This window comes from Pseudomicrostroma glucosiphilum (genome assembly GCF_003144135.1).
Source record: "Pseudomicrostroma glucosiphilum strain MCA 4718 unplaced genomic scaffold BCV69scaffold_4, whole genome shotgun sequence".
Taxonomy (NCBI): Eukaryota; Fungi; Basidiomycota; class Exobasidiomycetes; order Microstromatales; family Microstromataceae; genus Microstroma; species Microstroma glucosiphilum.
In genome coordinates this window covers 386,474-401,464 of record NW_020289916.1, presented here as the reverse complement: position 1 = coordinate 401,464, position 14,991 = coordinate 386,474, and the positions used below count along the sequence as shown (strand labels likewise).

At 56.7% G+C, this 14,991-nt stretch overlaps 6 protein-coding genes across 6 annotated transcripts; 3 read left to right on the top strand and 3 right to left on the bottom strand.

Moving 5' to 3' along the window:
- Positions 1–129: 129 nt before the first annotated feature.
- Positions 130–2,738, bottom strand: BCV69DRAFT_289802 (hypothetical protein). Its single transcript, XM_025493676.1, has 2 exons — positions 1,716–2,738; positions 130–1,636 (listed from the first exon to the last, which is right to left on the bottom strand). The coding sequence occupies exons 1-2, from the start codon at positions 2,670–2,672 to the stop codon at positions 251–253; spliced, it is 2,343 nt and encodes a 780-aa protein (XP_025348980.1). The 5' UTR covers positions 2,673–2,738; the 3' UTR covers positions 130–250.
- Positions 2,739–2,914: 176 nt separating this feature from the next.
- BCV69DRAFT_156509 (hypothetical protein) lies at positions 2,915–4,553 on the top strand. Its single transcript, XM_025489388.1, has 2 exons — positions 2,915–2,951; positions 3,014–4,553. Exon 2 carries the CDS (start codon positions 3,085–3,087, stop codon positions 4,414–4,416), a length of 1,332 nt encoding a protein of 443 aa, XP_025348979.1. The 5' UTR covers positions 2,915–2,951; positions 3,014–3,084; the 3' UTR covers positions 4,417–4,553.
- Positions 4,554–5,317: 764 nt separating this feature from the next.
- On the bottom strand, positions 5,318–7,677 carry BCV69DRAFT_268333 (hypothetical protein; the record flags this gene model as incomplete). The annotated part of the gene is made up of 6 exons (XM_025490861.1): positions 7,084–7,677; positions 6,516–7,005; positions 6,219–6,438; positions 5,795–6,144; positions 5,599–5,709; positions 5,318–5,506 (listed from the first exon to the last, which is right to left on the bottom strand). Exons 1-6 carry the CDS (start codon positions 7,587–7,589, stop codon positions 5,318–5,320), a joined length of 1,866 nt encoding a protein of 621 aa, XP_025348978.1. The 5' UTR covers positions 7,590–7,677.
- Positions 7,678–7,886: 209 nt separating this feature from the next.
- On the top strand, positions 7,887–11,362 carry BCV69DRAFT_298024 (hypothetical protein; the record flags this gene model as incomplete). Its single annotated transcript, XM_025494176.1, has 2 exons — positions 7,887–8,840; positions 8,984–11,362. The coding sequence occupies 2 exons, from the start codon at positions 7,887–7,889 to the stop codon at positions 11,360–11,362; spliced, it is 3,333 nt and encodes a 1,110-aa protein (XP_025348977.1).
- Positions 11,363–11,569: 207 nt separating this feature from the next.
- Positions 11,570–13,712, top strand: BCV69DRAFT_156439 (WD40 repeat-like protein). Its single transcript, XM_025489387.1, has 3 exons — positions 11,570–12,112; positions 12,212–13,373; positions 13,474–13,712. The coding sequence occupies exons 1-3, from the start codon at positions 11,660–11,662 to the stop codon at positions 13,629–13,631; spliced, it is 1,773 nt and encodes a 590-aa protein (XP_025348976.1). The 5' UTR covers positions 11,570–11,659; the 3' UTR covers positions 13,632–13,712.
- Positions 13,609–14,970, bottom strand: BCV69DRAFT_281740 (anaphase-promoting complex, subunit 10). The gene is made up of 5 exons (XM_025492094.1): positions 14,836–14,970; positions 14,642–14,759; positions 14,508–14,568; positions 14,319–14,425; positions 13,609–14,228 (listed from the first exon to the last, which is right to left on the bottom strand). Exons 1-5 carry the CDS (start codon positions 14,876–14,878, stop codon positions 13,787–13,789), a joined length of 771 nt encoding a protein of 256 aa, XP_025348975.1. The 5' UTR covers positions 14,879–14,970; the 3' UTR covers positions 13,609–13,786.
- Between the last annotated feature and the right edge of the window lie 21 nt (positions 14,971–14,991).

The following is a 14,991-nucleotide window of genomic DNA, read 5'->3' as shown; positions in this document are numbered from 1 at the left end:
CCTTGAGACGCATTGGAGGGCAGCGTGCATGCTTTACATCTCTATCGTTAATTTCCTGACTTCTCCTCCTCCTACTCATCCCTTCAAGTACCCTCACTTCTTCCTCTATATATCTCTCGCTGCAATTCAATCTGTGCACTTCATCAAATTATCTGAGGAGTGAGAAATAGTGCGCTGTCAGGGTTCCTTCGACCCGATGATGACAGCTCTGGCTATATCCACACGTGATAAGGTACAAGTCTATGCATCCTCAAACCTCCCACACCTTCTCCTGTCCATCTTCTCGAGGTACACCGCGTCTGTCCATCTCCCCACCCTCCTGCGGGTACAGGCCCTTTGCATCTTTGGCCTGCTGCTCATCCCGCTGACGAGTGACAGCCCCTAGCACTTCCTCAAGCTTGCGCCTAGAAGTCTGCTGGGCTGTTCCATCCGCGCCCACCCCGGCTGCCGCGTCTTGGGGATCAGCAGCGAACACAGCGCCCTCGTGTTCATCCTGTCCCTTCTGGTGAGAAGCCTCATAAGCAGCCTTTGCCCTTGCATTCTCCTCTTCTACCTTTCTCTTGCGCGCTCGTCTGCGTTCTTCGTCAGCCGCTTCCGCACGCTGTCGATGTACCTCCACCTCCCGCAGGATCTCCCTCGCTCCACGCTCATCGCGGAGCTCCCGTGCGACTGTGACGCCCAGCTCGCGCGCCTGCTCGAGAGTCTGAATTGGTCTGGTGAGAGAAGATGAAGAGGAGCGGGCCCCGTCGAGGGAGACGACAATGGCCGTAAGGCTCAGCTCCAGTGGCTTAGCAGGAGGCGCAGAGGTGGATTTGTGGTAAGAAGAAGGAGGCTTGAGAAGGGCGAGGATCGAATCTGGATCTAGAGCGGGGAAGTAGGAGTCGGTTAGACTGGGCGTGTTATATCCAGTCGCCAATTGTTCAAGATTGCCTGTGCCGGTCCCGTTTGTGCTTGTGGATGCATGGCGAGGCTTCTCACTCGCACCTGTCGCATAGCGTTCCATGCTTGGACGAGCTCCGGCTCCACTTGGGGCGGATGCGTCCGCTGCCGCGGCCGAAGAGGCGACTTCCTTCGAGATAGACGGATTGCGCAGCGCAGTAGCCTTGAATCCAAGGCCTTCGCCTGACAGATCGCCGCCCGAGGGTCCATTGCTGACGGCGCTCCCAGTAGATTCAACTGCAGCCTTTGTGATGCTGTGGCCTTCCTTCCCGCTGTCGCCAAGGTCTGCACCTGCTGCAAGAGGAACCACACTCTCGATCCGCTTCCCTTCGATCTCTTCATGGTCTTCGAAACTGCTCTCCACTCCGACTGGGATCGAGCATCCTCCCTCGAGCTCCCTAAGAAGTCCTCGCTCCGCCTCAGCTCGAGCAGTCGACCTCCAGTCGCCGATGGACCGGACGACTTCTAGTATGCGGGCGTCTCGGTTGGTCTCGGGTGTTGCTCCAGGTGGGGGAGTACGGACTTCAACGCCCAGGGAGCCTTGGCCCACCGAGTAGAGGAGGACAGGTGAAGAAAGGAAGGCGGTTATACGATGAGCGAGATTGATGCGGATCAAACCGGCTGCTGCTAGCACGAGAGCTGTATAGGGTCCCGTGGGCGAGTCGAGTTTGGAGAGACGTGTATTGAGATTACCCCTCTAACATCAAGAAAGGGCGAATACAAAGTCAGCAAGGCACATTATGGCGTGTCAGGTTGCAGGGAGCGCATGTACTTACCACGTCACTGAAAACCAGACCGGGATACTTTCTTCTCAACTGCGCCACCCTTCTGATGCTACTCGTACCAATGACACTCCCAGCGGGCAGCTCATCCAGGGTCATATATGGCAACCCATTCTTCATGACCAGGGCATCCCGGGGATCTTCTCGCTCTATGACAGCTCCTAGCATAAATCCCTCCGGCAGAGTAGTAGGCAGATCTTTGAGCGAGTGGACAATAGCGTCAACAGCACCTGCTGCTAGAGCAACTTCGAGCTCTTTCGTCCAGATGGCGCGGCCTTCTCCTCCGATGACGTACAGGGGCGATCGCAAATTGTGGTCGCCTGCAGTAGACATTGAAGTGATGGGAAAGGACATGGGCGAGGTGATTCCCAGTGACGAAGCCCTCGATTTCAAAGCGCTGCGAGTCGATGGTGACAAGGTCCCAGGGGCAGTGGGTAAGAGCGACGATGCAGAAGAGGAAGGATCTGAGATGCCCGGGTCTGCCGATATCGACTGTACCTCCGCTTGGGTAAAAGCAGGCGAATCGACACCGAAGTGAGCATCAAGCATCCTGCTGACCAGGGAGCTTTGGACCAGTGCGAGCTGACTATTTCTACTAGCTAGCACTAGTGTCCTTTCGGGATCAAGAATCTTGCCCTCACCCTCCTTCAGTGGGTTGACATTCGCAGCCCTGAGCTCGGCAGCCTTGCCCACACTCGATTGACGTGATGAAGATTCGGGCGTCGAGGGCCTACTTTCCTCTTCTGTACGGAAGAAGATGCAGCGATCACCTGTCGGTGGCCGCAGACTGGACTCTGGGTGGGAAGGGACCGGGGGGTGACCGGGCGGAAGTGGCTGCGATGAGGCGTGAGGCACGGGACATTGTACCTCGGCCGTTCGTGATGACGAGGGAAGCGGTGGCAGCTCGGCCGATGACGATGAGGACGACTGCTCTGTGGTGGTCGCTGCCATGTTCACCGAGAAGAAGCAAGGACGAAGGTCTTACTGTCGTGGGAGCTAGGTGAAGTGAATATGGGGACCGGCAGGAAGAAGTGGATTGATAATGTGGCCCGGCGACTGAAGCCAATTAGAATCTCCTGTCTCTCCTTCCGATCCGACACCCGGCTAGAGAAGATGAGCCGCGGGCGCGTGGCAGCAGCACCTCTTCACTTCTTCACCTCGGCGGAGGCAGACGATCCTTCCCTCGTCTCTTCATACCATTGCCTCTGTGGTACCGCATCGGTCTTCAATGTGAGCTTCACCTGCTAGACGGTGAATCGTTCTCTGTCACCTTCACGTTCCTCTTTCCCTAGCATGCTACTGGTCTGCTACTCCTTCGGTGCCTACTCTCCGTCACCACTGGCTTAATCCCCTCGCCAGCAAGATGTCTTCCTCTGGCCCTCTGCGGGCACAGAAGCCAAGCGACACCGAACTCATCTCGCGACTCTATCGCCAGGTGCTCCGCGCATTCTACGACGACAAATTCATCGTCCTCCTAGAACAGCTGTTGCGCTTCACCATCCTGCCGCAGGATGTGCTGGCCGCTCGTTTGGGCATCCACTCCAAGGACCTACAGGTCTTGGCCCTGAGACTCGTCGACGACAAGATGCTCTGTTGCTTCAAGAGGAGCGAGAAGAGAGAAGAGCCAGAAGGCGATAGTGCTCGACGATTCTTCAAGGGGGGCAGCGATCGCAATGGTGAGCGCAAGCACTTCCCAAGAAGCTACTACTATCTTCATCCACCTCTCTTCCTGGCATCTCTCAAGTACCGTCTGCATCACATGCGACTGCATCTCGACTCGACTCTGTCCGCGGCCTCCGGCTACACTGCCTCTTTCGTGTGCCCACGGTGTTCCTACTCGTATTCGACGCTGGATGTCGCTCATCTCCTCGATTTTTCTACGAATTCACTGCGGTGCGAGCGTCCGGGTTGCGGGGCCGAACTGGCGGAAGACGACGAAGGAGGCGAAGAAGATCGCAAAGGCAAGGAACGCATGAGGAGATTCAATGAACAATGCTCTACCTTTGTGCGAGGTCTAGAAGCACTCGAAGGCGTCAGGATTGAGGTCATCGATCCAGCCGACTTCTTGTCTGACACGGCCAACTACACTTGGACCAAGCTGGACAAGTATACCGACAATTCGTCAACCAAGGGTGAAGCCTTCCCTGACTATAACTCCTTGCCCAACGCAAAGGGCACCAGAGGAGAGTATGTGGCCCCCAAGATCTCCTTGGCTGATGAAAATTCGGAAGAAGCTGCAAGAAGAATCAAGGAGGAGGAAGGTGAGAGGCAGAGAAAAGAGAATGCCATTCCAGAATGGCTCGGCAAGAGTACTGTCAGCGGAGAGGAGACTGCTCTCGGTGCAAGAGAACGACGCGAGAGGGAAGGGAGGGAAGACGGTGAATCTATCGGCTACAACGGCGCAACGCAGAACATACCCGAAGGAGACGACGAAGACGACTACTACAAGATGTACGAAGCAATGCAACAGCAGGCACAGGCTCAAACTGCAGTCGCGAGCTCAGCCTCAACTCCGTCGACAAGTGTCACTAGCAAGCGTCTTCGCTCCGATTCTCCAGTCAAGCCGGACATCGTCAAGACTGCCAGTGCTTCACCAGAGACGAAGAAGATCAAACGAGCCGAAGAATCTACTACCGTTGCAATAGACGATGACGACGAGGATGAAGATGACGAGGATTTCGAAGAGGTCGTCTGACCTTATCATCACCGATTGGTCAGGAACAAGACTCCGTCAGCCTATATAGTATGTACTTGTACTGTCACCTTCACGATTCAAAACCTGTTATTACCAGTACAGTAGGGTCGTCGGTCCTGCGACTCGATTCGGGAGCGATGTGAGTGGTGAGTTGAGCTACCCATGAGAGCCAATTGACTGTGCTGTGCTGCCCCTTGCAAGAGCCGCTGCCTTCGGGATATGGCACGCAGCGAGGGAGCAGCCAGCACATCAAGGCGCGTATGCCCTTCAAGGTCCCCATCGTCCTGGTATGGACCCTCCTTGCTCCCTTTGAACCTTAGCCAGAACATGCCGCCCTGCACTTCGGTTTTATTCTACCACCATCGTCCCCATTCCTTCCCCATCCCACCCATCCCAACCCAAACCGATGCTTCCCACTACTAGAGTCACTTCACCTTCTCATCTCTTCCTTGAAGACAACGAAGCGCTCGTGGGAAGCTAGATCAGTTTTACACTGCAATGCAATGACGCACTCTGAAGAAAGTTTCGTCCTCTTCCGTCTTCTCCCCCTCTATTGGGATCTTCCCGACAGGGTTGACCTTAGGAGTGGGAGAAGGAGGGGAGTAAAGGGGACTTTCTCTCTTACCCTTTGAGCTTGCTCTGAACTTCCTTTTTGGGAGTTTGGAGTAGGGAGGATGAGGGAGGAGCTTGAGAGGGAGGTTGTTGTTGTTTGCGGACATCTGTTGACAATCGAACTGTGGCCTCGAGCTGGAGGTCGTGCAGGATACGGTGATTGTGCGAAGGGACGAAGGGGAGGAGCTACCGAGGAAAGGGAATACAATATCATTACATCCAAACAACACTGTGCACACAAGGCCAAATCTTTTGTAATGAACAAGTGCGCTTTCACTCGCGCCCTCTCTCACCCCCTCGGCAACTCGCTCCTCTCCCCCCTACCCGATGGATAGTAGGACAACCATCCTGCTCCCGCTCCAACTCCATCACCATTCGCCGAGGTAGAAGTAGTAGTGCTGAGGAACGACCCAGGGTTGAGTACATGACACCCCTCGTAGGTGAGCTCGTAGTGCTCGGAGGAGTCTGCTAGGATCAGCTGTATGGCGAGGAAGCAGCAAAGGGCAGATGTCAGTTTTGTCTGGATCGATCTCAATGTAAGGAGGGTGGAATCAGGAGAGGGATACTCACTGCGCTTGGCATTGGGTAGAGACGAAGAGTATGGTCAAACTCCCAAAGCACTGGTCGCGCTTGTTGCGTGAGCGGAGAAAGGTGCGACTGGTCCAGCAGCGTCGAGACGAGCTGCAAAGAGTATGTCAAGGACGGAGTGTCAGCAACGTGTCTGTCTAGTCTTCTTCATCATAGACCAGCCGCCATTGGGACTCACGAACTTCTTCATGCCACCCTCCTTCGGATCCTTTGCCTCGCCAATCGAAACGCTATTCCTCCGCATGCGATCCAACACCTCGTCCCTGAAGATCACCACATCCTTGCCCCAGAAGCGCACACGGCATGGGTTGGACCCAAACACTACCTTGGCTCTGGTTCTCTCAAGAGAGAGGTTCAGCTTCGAGGAGAGACGCTGCAGGAACGGCTCTGTCAAAAGAGGAGGCAGTGGTTGACGGGGCAGGAGGGAAGTGGAATAGGGATCCGCCGGTCCAGGGATGAAGAGGAAAGTCGAGGTCTGCAAAAGGGTGGGAAAGGAGGAGATGACGTCCGAAAGAGAATTGAAGGCATCTGCGGGAGGCCAAATGGGTTGGAATGGGCGTCAGCAATGCTCTGATGGCGGCTTTTGCAGATCACCTGCTCACCTGTATAAGCCGAGAGGCCTCCGTCTGCCTTCCTTCTGCCCTCTTCGCTGAGGAAGTTGCCGCAGAGGACGATGAGAAATGGTACAAAGCTAGCATCGATGTAGCCTTGCAGTACTGCACGCAAGGAATGCAACGTACTCGGAACGTCGAGGTGAAGATCGGAGAGAACGATGAAAGACAAGTCGGGGTGGTGGGCTTGCAGTGAGAGGGAGAGAGCGGCCTGGCGACGAGGTGATGCGTGTCAATATTCAAGTCGGGGACAAGGATATAGCTGAGTCCTACTGCAAGCTCACTCACCTCCTCCTTCGCGGAAACGACTCCCTTTCCTGACCAGTCAATGTGGCCATACATGTCCCTCGCCCTCTTCCTGACCTCACTGGGAGGATGTCCAATAGCGTTGACAAAGAGCTTCTCGCCCTCGCCCTCATCCGCATAGCGTCCTTCCACCAAGACCAAGGAACCCAGCGTGAAGATACCCTCTCCAGGTATGGTGCTGGACATATCAAGTTCCACCCTTCCATCTTCGTCCTCTAGACATAGTCTCCCATCTGAGGTAGTGGTCAATAGTCCAAAGAGGAGGAAGCGGCCATTGGGTCTACCCAGCAGATTCGAAGTCGACGTCAGCTTCATCCATGTGTTCTCTGAGCCCCGAGAGCGGGATATGCCCGGTAGTGGCGGACAGAAGTTCTCATTACGGAGGACGAGAGCCCGCAGGGCTTGCAAGCGCTGGCGTATAGCTAGAGGCTTGGAGAGGGGCGGGGGAAGGACAGAAGGTCGATTGGGCAGTCTGTTTGTGGCATATGACAAAGTCAGCTCGTGCCTCGCACCGTAGCCTTGCTACCTGAAGGCGACATCGTTCACTCACTTTACAAAAGTCTTGGCCACGGCATCCCATTCCACTCGGGGCAGATCGAAGGAGTCAATGATATCGAAGTATTTCGAAGGGGGCGGAGCTTCCTCGTCCGGTAGCATGTGGTAGGTGCTTGAAGGCTGACCTACACTCGTACCTTCTGCCAGGCCTCCAGATGAGGTCGACGATGAGCCTTCTGCCACCAGCTGCGAGTAGACATGAGCTAGCTGCTTGGCGGTGATCATGCTGCTCCCTCTGCCAGCCTCCTCCATGACGCCGAGGTCTAGGCAACCCCTGGCCAGCATTTCAATGGCCTCCCTCTGAGCATCTTCGTCCTCTGTACCTGGAGCTGCATGTAACAAGCTGTGGTCCGCAAGTGTTTGGCCGATGAAGGAGAGGGAAGAGGCGTGTAGCTGAAGCGAGTACTTCTTTGTGAAGGTCTGCAGGATGAGGCGTCGCACAGTTGGAGAGAGGTTGGGAGCCGCGGATGTGGATGAGGAAGAAGCAACAACAGCAGGCATGACTTTCAAGCTGTCAAGGGCGACTCCGTGATTCAGGGCGGCAGTGGGGACAGCAGGCGTTGGCTGTTCGATATGAGGGATACGGAGGTGTCAATGTGGCCAGGCGCGTGGAAACGCGGTCATTACACTTTTGAGCGTGAGGACGCGGGGCGGAGCTGCAACTGCCCAGGCCCAGGCTCCGATCCGATCTGGAGAGGACGGGGCTCTGGCTTCACTCCTTCCTGTTCATCCGTACAGCTACCAGCTTCCAGCACCTGGACCTCTCATCAACGCCTTTTGCGGGTGCAGTGCGGTGTCATGAACGGTCAATCTCCTTACGGGTACGGCTACGGTCCACCTTCAGGACCACCGCCGGCCCAGCCATCGCCTTACGGCCCAGGACCGAACCGCCCGCCGCCTCAGCAGCAGCAGCAGTACCACCAGCCCCCTCCCATGCCGTCCGCCCACGGCACCAGTGCTACTCACTATGCCAATCCGAGCAGTCATACACCCTACATACCACAGCAATCTACGAACCGTCCACCACCCTCGTCATACCCTTACTCTCCTGCGACGCCATCCACCCAATACCCTCCTCAGTCTCCCACACCATATGACAATCAGCAGCAGCAGAGCCTCTATCAGGGCGGGCCCGGAGGATACTCACCATTGGCAGGACCGTCACGACCACAGATGCCTCCGCATGACACGCCCACACCGATTCATACGCAGAGATATGGAGGCGCACCGAATCAATCCTATCAGCCACCCCAGTCGCAGCAGAACTACAGCCCTTCCTTTGCCCGCCCTCCGCCGCAGAGTCTGCCACCCTCTTCGTACCCCACAGACGGCGCTTACGATCCTCATGCTCCTCAAAGTGCTGCAGGCAATGGTGCAAACGGTGGAGGTGGCAGTAGTGAAGATGCTGCCATGAGGGCGTACATGGCTCGGTCCCGGCCGAGACCGCCTCCTCTCTCAGGGCAGCCTCCCACAGCAGATCCCCGCCGGGCCAATGGTACCGGTATGATGGCAGAGTCCAGCTCGCAGATCAACGGTGGCGCTTACAACGGCTATTCTCCGAGTCCGCATGTTGGACCCGTAGGCCGTCCTTTGTCCGGCCCTCCCCCAGGCGTAGGCGTGAGACAACTTGACCACCGTACGGAGGCTGAGAAGGCTGCGTCCGCTTGGCGGGACCGACAGCAACTCGTCCGCCCATTCGCCAACGGCCTGCCTTCACTTCAGCCTTCCCCAGTCCAGACAGGGCCTCCGATAGTGAGTACAGGTTGAAAAAGGAGAAAGCGAGTAGCTTGGTGCTTCGGCTCTATTTGTCATTATGTCGCGTCAGAGTCACGTCCATGTATGATGCTGACTGTCCAGTACGATGACTTCCGTCGCTTCATTCTGCGGTGCTCCAGCCTGTGGCTGCCAGCCGACCGCCACCACCTGCAGGCTACAATTATTCCTACAATGCTCCGCAGAGACCGCAGCCTCCTTCGGCTCAGCCATCTGTGGGTCGGCCAGGATTGCCAAGCGTAGGGCTCTCACCACAGCCGAGTGTTCCCGTGTCTCATCCCTCTCGCAGCAACCAAACTCGCCCTGCGACTTTGACTGCTCGCCCCATGCCACCATCGACCTTACCAGCGCGCCCTCCCTCCTCAGCTGGGTGGCAGGACAGGAGAAGCGTTGCTGGTCCCAATCAGACACAATCAGGTCGTCCGGGCCAAAAGGAGGCCGGAAATGGTGACGGTCCGGCTCAGATCCATGGCCGTCTCCCCCTCCCACCTCAGCGCAACGTTCGTGGGCGTACTTCTCCGCCCGTTGGTGCTCGAGCACGCGCTCCGATTCCTGCTCGCCCTATAAGCGCCAGGAGTCGTTCGCCTCCATCGCGCCGCAAAGCAGACTCACGGACGCCCACCCCCGATCCGCTCCAGGAAGTCTTCCTCGTGGGCCTAGATTCGGACGTGACGCCCGACCAGCTACACGAGATGATCGACAAGCTATGCTCCTCTTCTGATCTCACGACAGCAGATGAAGTGTTGCTGCTGAGAGATCGGACGACACGTGTGCTCAACGGGCGCGCCATTGCCACCTTCCCCAGAATCGCTGATGCAATTCGCTTTGCGAATGCTCACGGGCCGTGGATCGAGGATGTTGAGAGATTTTTTGGGCCACCACCTAAGGCCGACGGCGAGGATAGTGGCGAAAATCAGAGCGACAAGAGAAAGAGGATCCGCGTCAATCATGGAGGCAATGTCCCTGATGACGGCGATGAGAAGGCGAAAGCGGCAACACCTTCTCTGAAGACAGAGGATGGCGGAGCCGTCGCAGCTGCAGATCAGCAATTGGACAACATCAAGCAGTGGGATGCTCAGGAAGATGATATGGGCGCTACAGAACCTACTCAGACAGAGACAATCGAGCCGCCTTCGACTACGGTATCCCAATCGACGGTCAGCTCTGATACTCACAATGCTGCACCAGATGGAGAGCAACCTGTGACACAGGAGCCAACACGACCCGAGGACTCTAAGCTTCCGATCAAGGAAGAGACGTCCCAAGAGCCGACTGTGCAGGCATCGAGTGCGACAGGGTCGTCAGAGCCAGCAACTCAGTCTCAAGACGACGACCTTACGGAGGGTGACATTACTGTTGCGCCAAGTACGGAGGTCGCAGACACCGTAATGCGCCGCGCAGAAGGAGAAGCTGCTCCTCGTATCCCTGCCACTGAAGCTGTGACTCCGCCGTCTCGTAACGCTCTGGGCGAAGTCTCTGTAGAAGAACCTGCGGCACAAAGTGATGGCAATCGAGAGCCATCACTGACTCCAACGGACGTCGCGACTTCCTCCACTGTAGCACCGCTGCTCGGCGAAGGCGAAAAGAGGACGTCGCAGCTCCTCTCGAACAAGAAGGTCGCCCTCAACATCGCCAACTGGACGAAGAAGCAGGAGGAGCTTCATAGCACCCTGCCAACTTCTGCCACAAGTGCCGCACTGAGCTCTCTGCCAGACGATGAGCCACAGGATCATGCTCAAGAGACTGTGTCCGGTCCTTCGCTTGACGCCATCATGGAGGGCACTCCACCAGCAGACGTTGACATTGACTTCTTCTCGGATCGAACAGCGCTGTGCTGCTACCTCTGCGGACGCAAGTTCAAGACGATGGACGTGCTCAACCGTCATCCGCGAGAGTCAAAGCTTCACAGTGCCAATCTGCTGGAGGAAGACAAGCGTCGTAGCGGTGGCGAAGCCGTTCGAAAGGCAAAAGCAGCGACGAAATCAGCAGGCATGAAACGCAAAGCAGGTCTGTCTGGCTTCGTGCCTGTCCAGAGCAGCCCTACGAATGATGGTGGCGATGCTACTGGTGAAACAAAGTATCGCGACCGAGCACTAGAACGTCGCGCCGTCTTCGGTTCTGAGAATCCTGCGCCTGCCAGCAAGAAGGCCAAGGGCACCCGTTCCTTCGAGGGCCCAGCGGCCCCTGCTCCAACGGCAGCACCTCGTGGTGTTGATGACAAGATCGAAGAGGATAACGTGGGAAACAAGATGCTCCAGATGATGGGATGGAGCGAGGGCGAGGTGCTGGGAAATACAGGTGGCGGGCTCGAGAAACCGATCGAGGCGGTCATGTATGCCAAGGGTGCAGGATTGGGGGCCGGCAGTGCTGGGAAGAGCATCGGTGGCTCGGACGCAGCGGGCAATACACCAGGATGGAAGGCAAGACTGGATCAGGCAAGGGATGGAAGAATGTCACGGTACCAAGAGGCACAGAGCGGGGGAAAGGACGGAGGTTCATGATAGCTTGAGCAAGGGCATACCATTCACTCCGTGCAGTGTCGCTGGGCGTGAGCATCACACCAAGCTGTATCGAGTGTGCGTGAGGGAGGATGCCATTGGCCGCCGCCCGTGCCCGCCTGTGTGCCACGCGCGGCTGGGCCTCAAGATTTCAGCTCTTTCCGCTCCGTCCTGAACTTCTTCCTACGCCTGCAGTCCGTCCGTATTTCTACTCCTACAGACACCTCGCAGCATCTCCTACGTCTCAAACCAGTACGATATCTTCTTTCTACTCCTGTTCGGTCTCAGACTCCGAACGTTATGGAGTACCAGCCGATTCAGGCTCTCCCTGAGCCCATCCTCGGGCAGGCTCAGGCAGGCCCTTCCTCAGAGTCCCTCTACTGGCGCCGCTTCCGCAATCCCACCTTCATCAAGGAGTTTGCTCCCATCTCCCACATCGCTTTTGTCCCCTCTCCCAACGCCTTTACCACTGCAGCCCTCGAATCTTCGAGTAGTAACGTCAATGGGAAAAGCAATAGCATTACAGCCCCTGCAGATGGGACGGCTCTCAAGCCTTCCTCTGCTGGGTTTGGGACGACCTCCCAGGCTAGAGCTAGATTTGCTGTAACGACGGGACCGAGGGTGCAGATCTACTCGGCACGGACGAACAAGGTGTTGAAGACGATTACAAGATTTTCAGATGTGGCGAGAAGCGCGGAGATGAGGGCGGATGGGCGGTTGATTGTTGCTGGTGATGATTCGGGCAAGGTTCAAGTGAGTCTGGGCGTGACTGAAGGAATACGGCCTGAGCCGTTCAAGCCCGAGTGCTGAACGACCATTCTTTGCTCTGCTTCCATGTCTGCTCTGCTTCAGATCTTCGACATCAATTCGAGAGCGATTCTGCGGAGCTTCTCCGCCCATCGGCTACCTACCCATGTCACTCACTTCTCCCCACATCCAACAACAATCCTTTCCGCCTCGGACGATACCACAGTCAAGCTGCACGATATCCCAACTTCGACCACGACCCACACCTTTTCAAATCACACAGACTATGTCCGTACAGCCCTCGTGTCACCAGACAATCCCTCTCTGGTCCTTTCAGGGTCGTACGATCAGACGGTCAGGCTATGGGACTCGAGAGTGACCGAGAATGGGGGCGAGGTGATGCGCATGAAGCACGGCGCAGCCGTAGAGAGCACTCTCATCTTCCCAACAGGAGGCGGAGGCGTTGCCGTCTCTGCTGGTGGGCCTCTGCTGCGAGTGTGGGACCTGATGATGGGTGGAAGGGGCCTGAAGGCCGTATCAAATCATCAAAAGACAATCACCTCCCTCGCGCTGAGTATGTCCACGGGCGCGGAAGGCTCTTCCCTCCCCGACTCGGAGTCGGGAGGTATGCGTCTCCTCTCGGCGGGCTTGGACGGGTTGGTCAAGGTGTACGATCCGGCAAAGGACTACAAAGTTGTACATACCATGCGGTACCCCTCGCCGATCCTCTCCATGGCGATCAGTCCCGAGGAGCGGGAATTGGCAGTGGGCATGGCCGATGGCACACTCTGTGTCAGGAAGCGAGACGTGCGTAAAGCCGAAGAGGAGGCAAGGGCTGTGGAACGCAACGCCATTACGGGTGGTGGAGGCGGGCTGGAGGCTTTCCTGCCATATGCAAGCGAAGCAAGAGAAGGAGCAGAGGCGCGCCGCTCCGCTCTGGCAAAGGGCGACGATGTACGAGCAGAAACGGTTCGAGTGCGGAAGTTGAAGCCCTACGACAAGCTCATGAAGGCCTTTCGCTACTCGGAGGCACTCGACGCTACACTTCGACCAGGCGTTCCAGCCTCGACGACCTTCTCCCTGCTGGTGGAACTCAAGCGTCGCAGCGCGCCAGAGGATGTAGTGGATGGTGGCAGTGATGGATTGAGGAGGGCGATTGGTGGGAGGGATGATGTTGCCCTTGAGCCATTGCTGAAGTTTCTGCTGAGACATGCGGGCAACGCTGCCTGGACGGACATTGTCTGCGACGTCTTGGAAGTCGTGCTAGGTGAGTCTCAAAGGCATCGTAGGCATGAGGGCAGTGACACTCCCTTTCCTCTCCGTGAGCCTGCTTGCTGACCCTCCTTGCGCTATGCTGTTCCCTGCAGACCTCTACTCTTCAACGCTCGGCTTGTCACCCTTGACAGACTCCCTCTTCTCGCGTCTATGGGCAAAGGTCAACGAAGAGGTGCGGCTGCAAACGCAGGTGCAGGGGGTGCGTGGTGGGCTGGAGATGCTCCTCAATCGAAGCTTGATTGGGAGGTAGTAAGGGGGAAAAGAGAAGAAAACAGAGATAAGATTGGGCCTTGTATTGACGTAATGCGATACATTGTTCCTGTCCTTGTCTGCTCCTGTGCGTGCTTGTGCTAGTGGTATATTGTGATGTGACGGACGGCCACAAGTGCGAGTACGAAAAGATGACTACCTGATGGCTCTCCACGGGCTGTGTGCACTTCCCATGTGCAGTCCCTTGAGACCCGTGCCTACTGCCGCTACTCCTCCTCCAATTTCTTCATCCTCATCTTCCTCTTCCTCGTCACTACCACTCTCAACTTCTCGCCTCCCAGCAATGCCACGAACGTCAGACCCTGACCCCTCCCTAGGTCCCCAGATGAGACAGCTCCTGATATGTGTATCCTTGCCGTTCTGTTGGTTCGCCAAGATTGCAATCTGCACCACCCACACGTGGATTGGAGCCAGCACAGCGCCTTTCCCTTTCAGATCTTCGGTAGCGCCATTGGAGGCCTGTGAGTTGAGGGCTGTGGTGGTAGCCTCATCTTCTTCGTCCCTGGTGGAGCGCGGGGAGGAGCTGGAAAGGAGAAAGTGCTTCCAGCCATAGGGCTCATCTTGTTTCTCCCACTCGCTATAGGTAGAGACATGGAGTGGCACAGAGCGTTGGTGAGCGGCGGATCCGTTCAAAGAGGCAAATGCTAGAGTGGGATAGAGGACTCACCGATACCGCACTTCGGTCATGTCGTGCCAGCCTGTACCTGCTTTGACGGAAATCTTGGTCGGAGTGTAGGAGTCATCTCGTTTTACATTCATCCATAGCGAGACGTGCTGTGGACGGTACAGAGGAAGCAGTGTCTCATCAGGGCCGATTCTCAGCCTGCACCTCTGCGAGACTTCCGATGCTACTCACTGTGACGGCGGTCCTCCTTGCAAACTCGATGTTGATCTTGTGAGGTTGCACTCCATCACTCCTGTCAAGGCCAAGGCAATTTTGGCGATTCAGTACCCACGACATCACTTGTTGACACTTGTGACGCAACTCACTGCCAGAGACTCTCCAGGTCGGGATCTCTGAGCTGCTTGACTCCATAGCCTGGCTTCTGACTGCTGAGGCTCCAGAGTGTGCCCGGATCAGAGCCCACCTCTCGCTTGTTGCTTAGGTCTGCTGGTGGGGTAGGAGGGGAGGTGGTGAGCATGGATCCTGCTAGAAGATGCCCTCGTTACTCCTTCATACTCGCCTGTCACATCGAAGGGAGACCGCAGCACAGCAGGCGAGGCCATGTCCCCACTGTGGAGAAGGACGACGAGAGGAGAGGATGAGCAGACGAGGCAGGAACAGCAATCGCAGCAGCAATAGCAACTGCAACGGAAAGCCAAGGCTGCGTGCGAGCGTG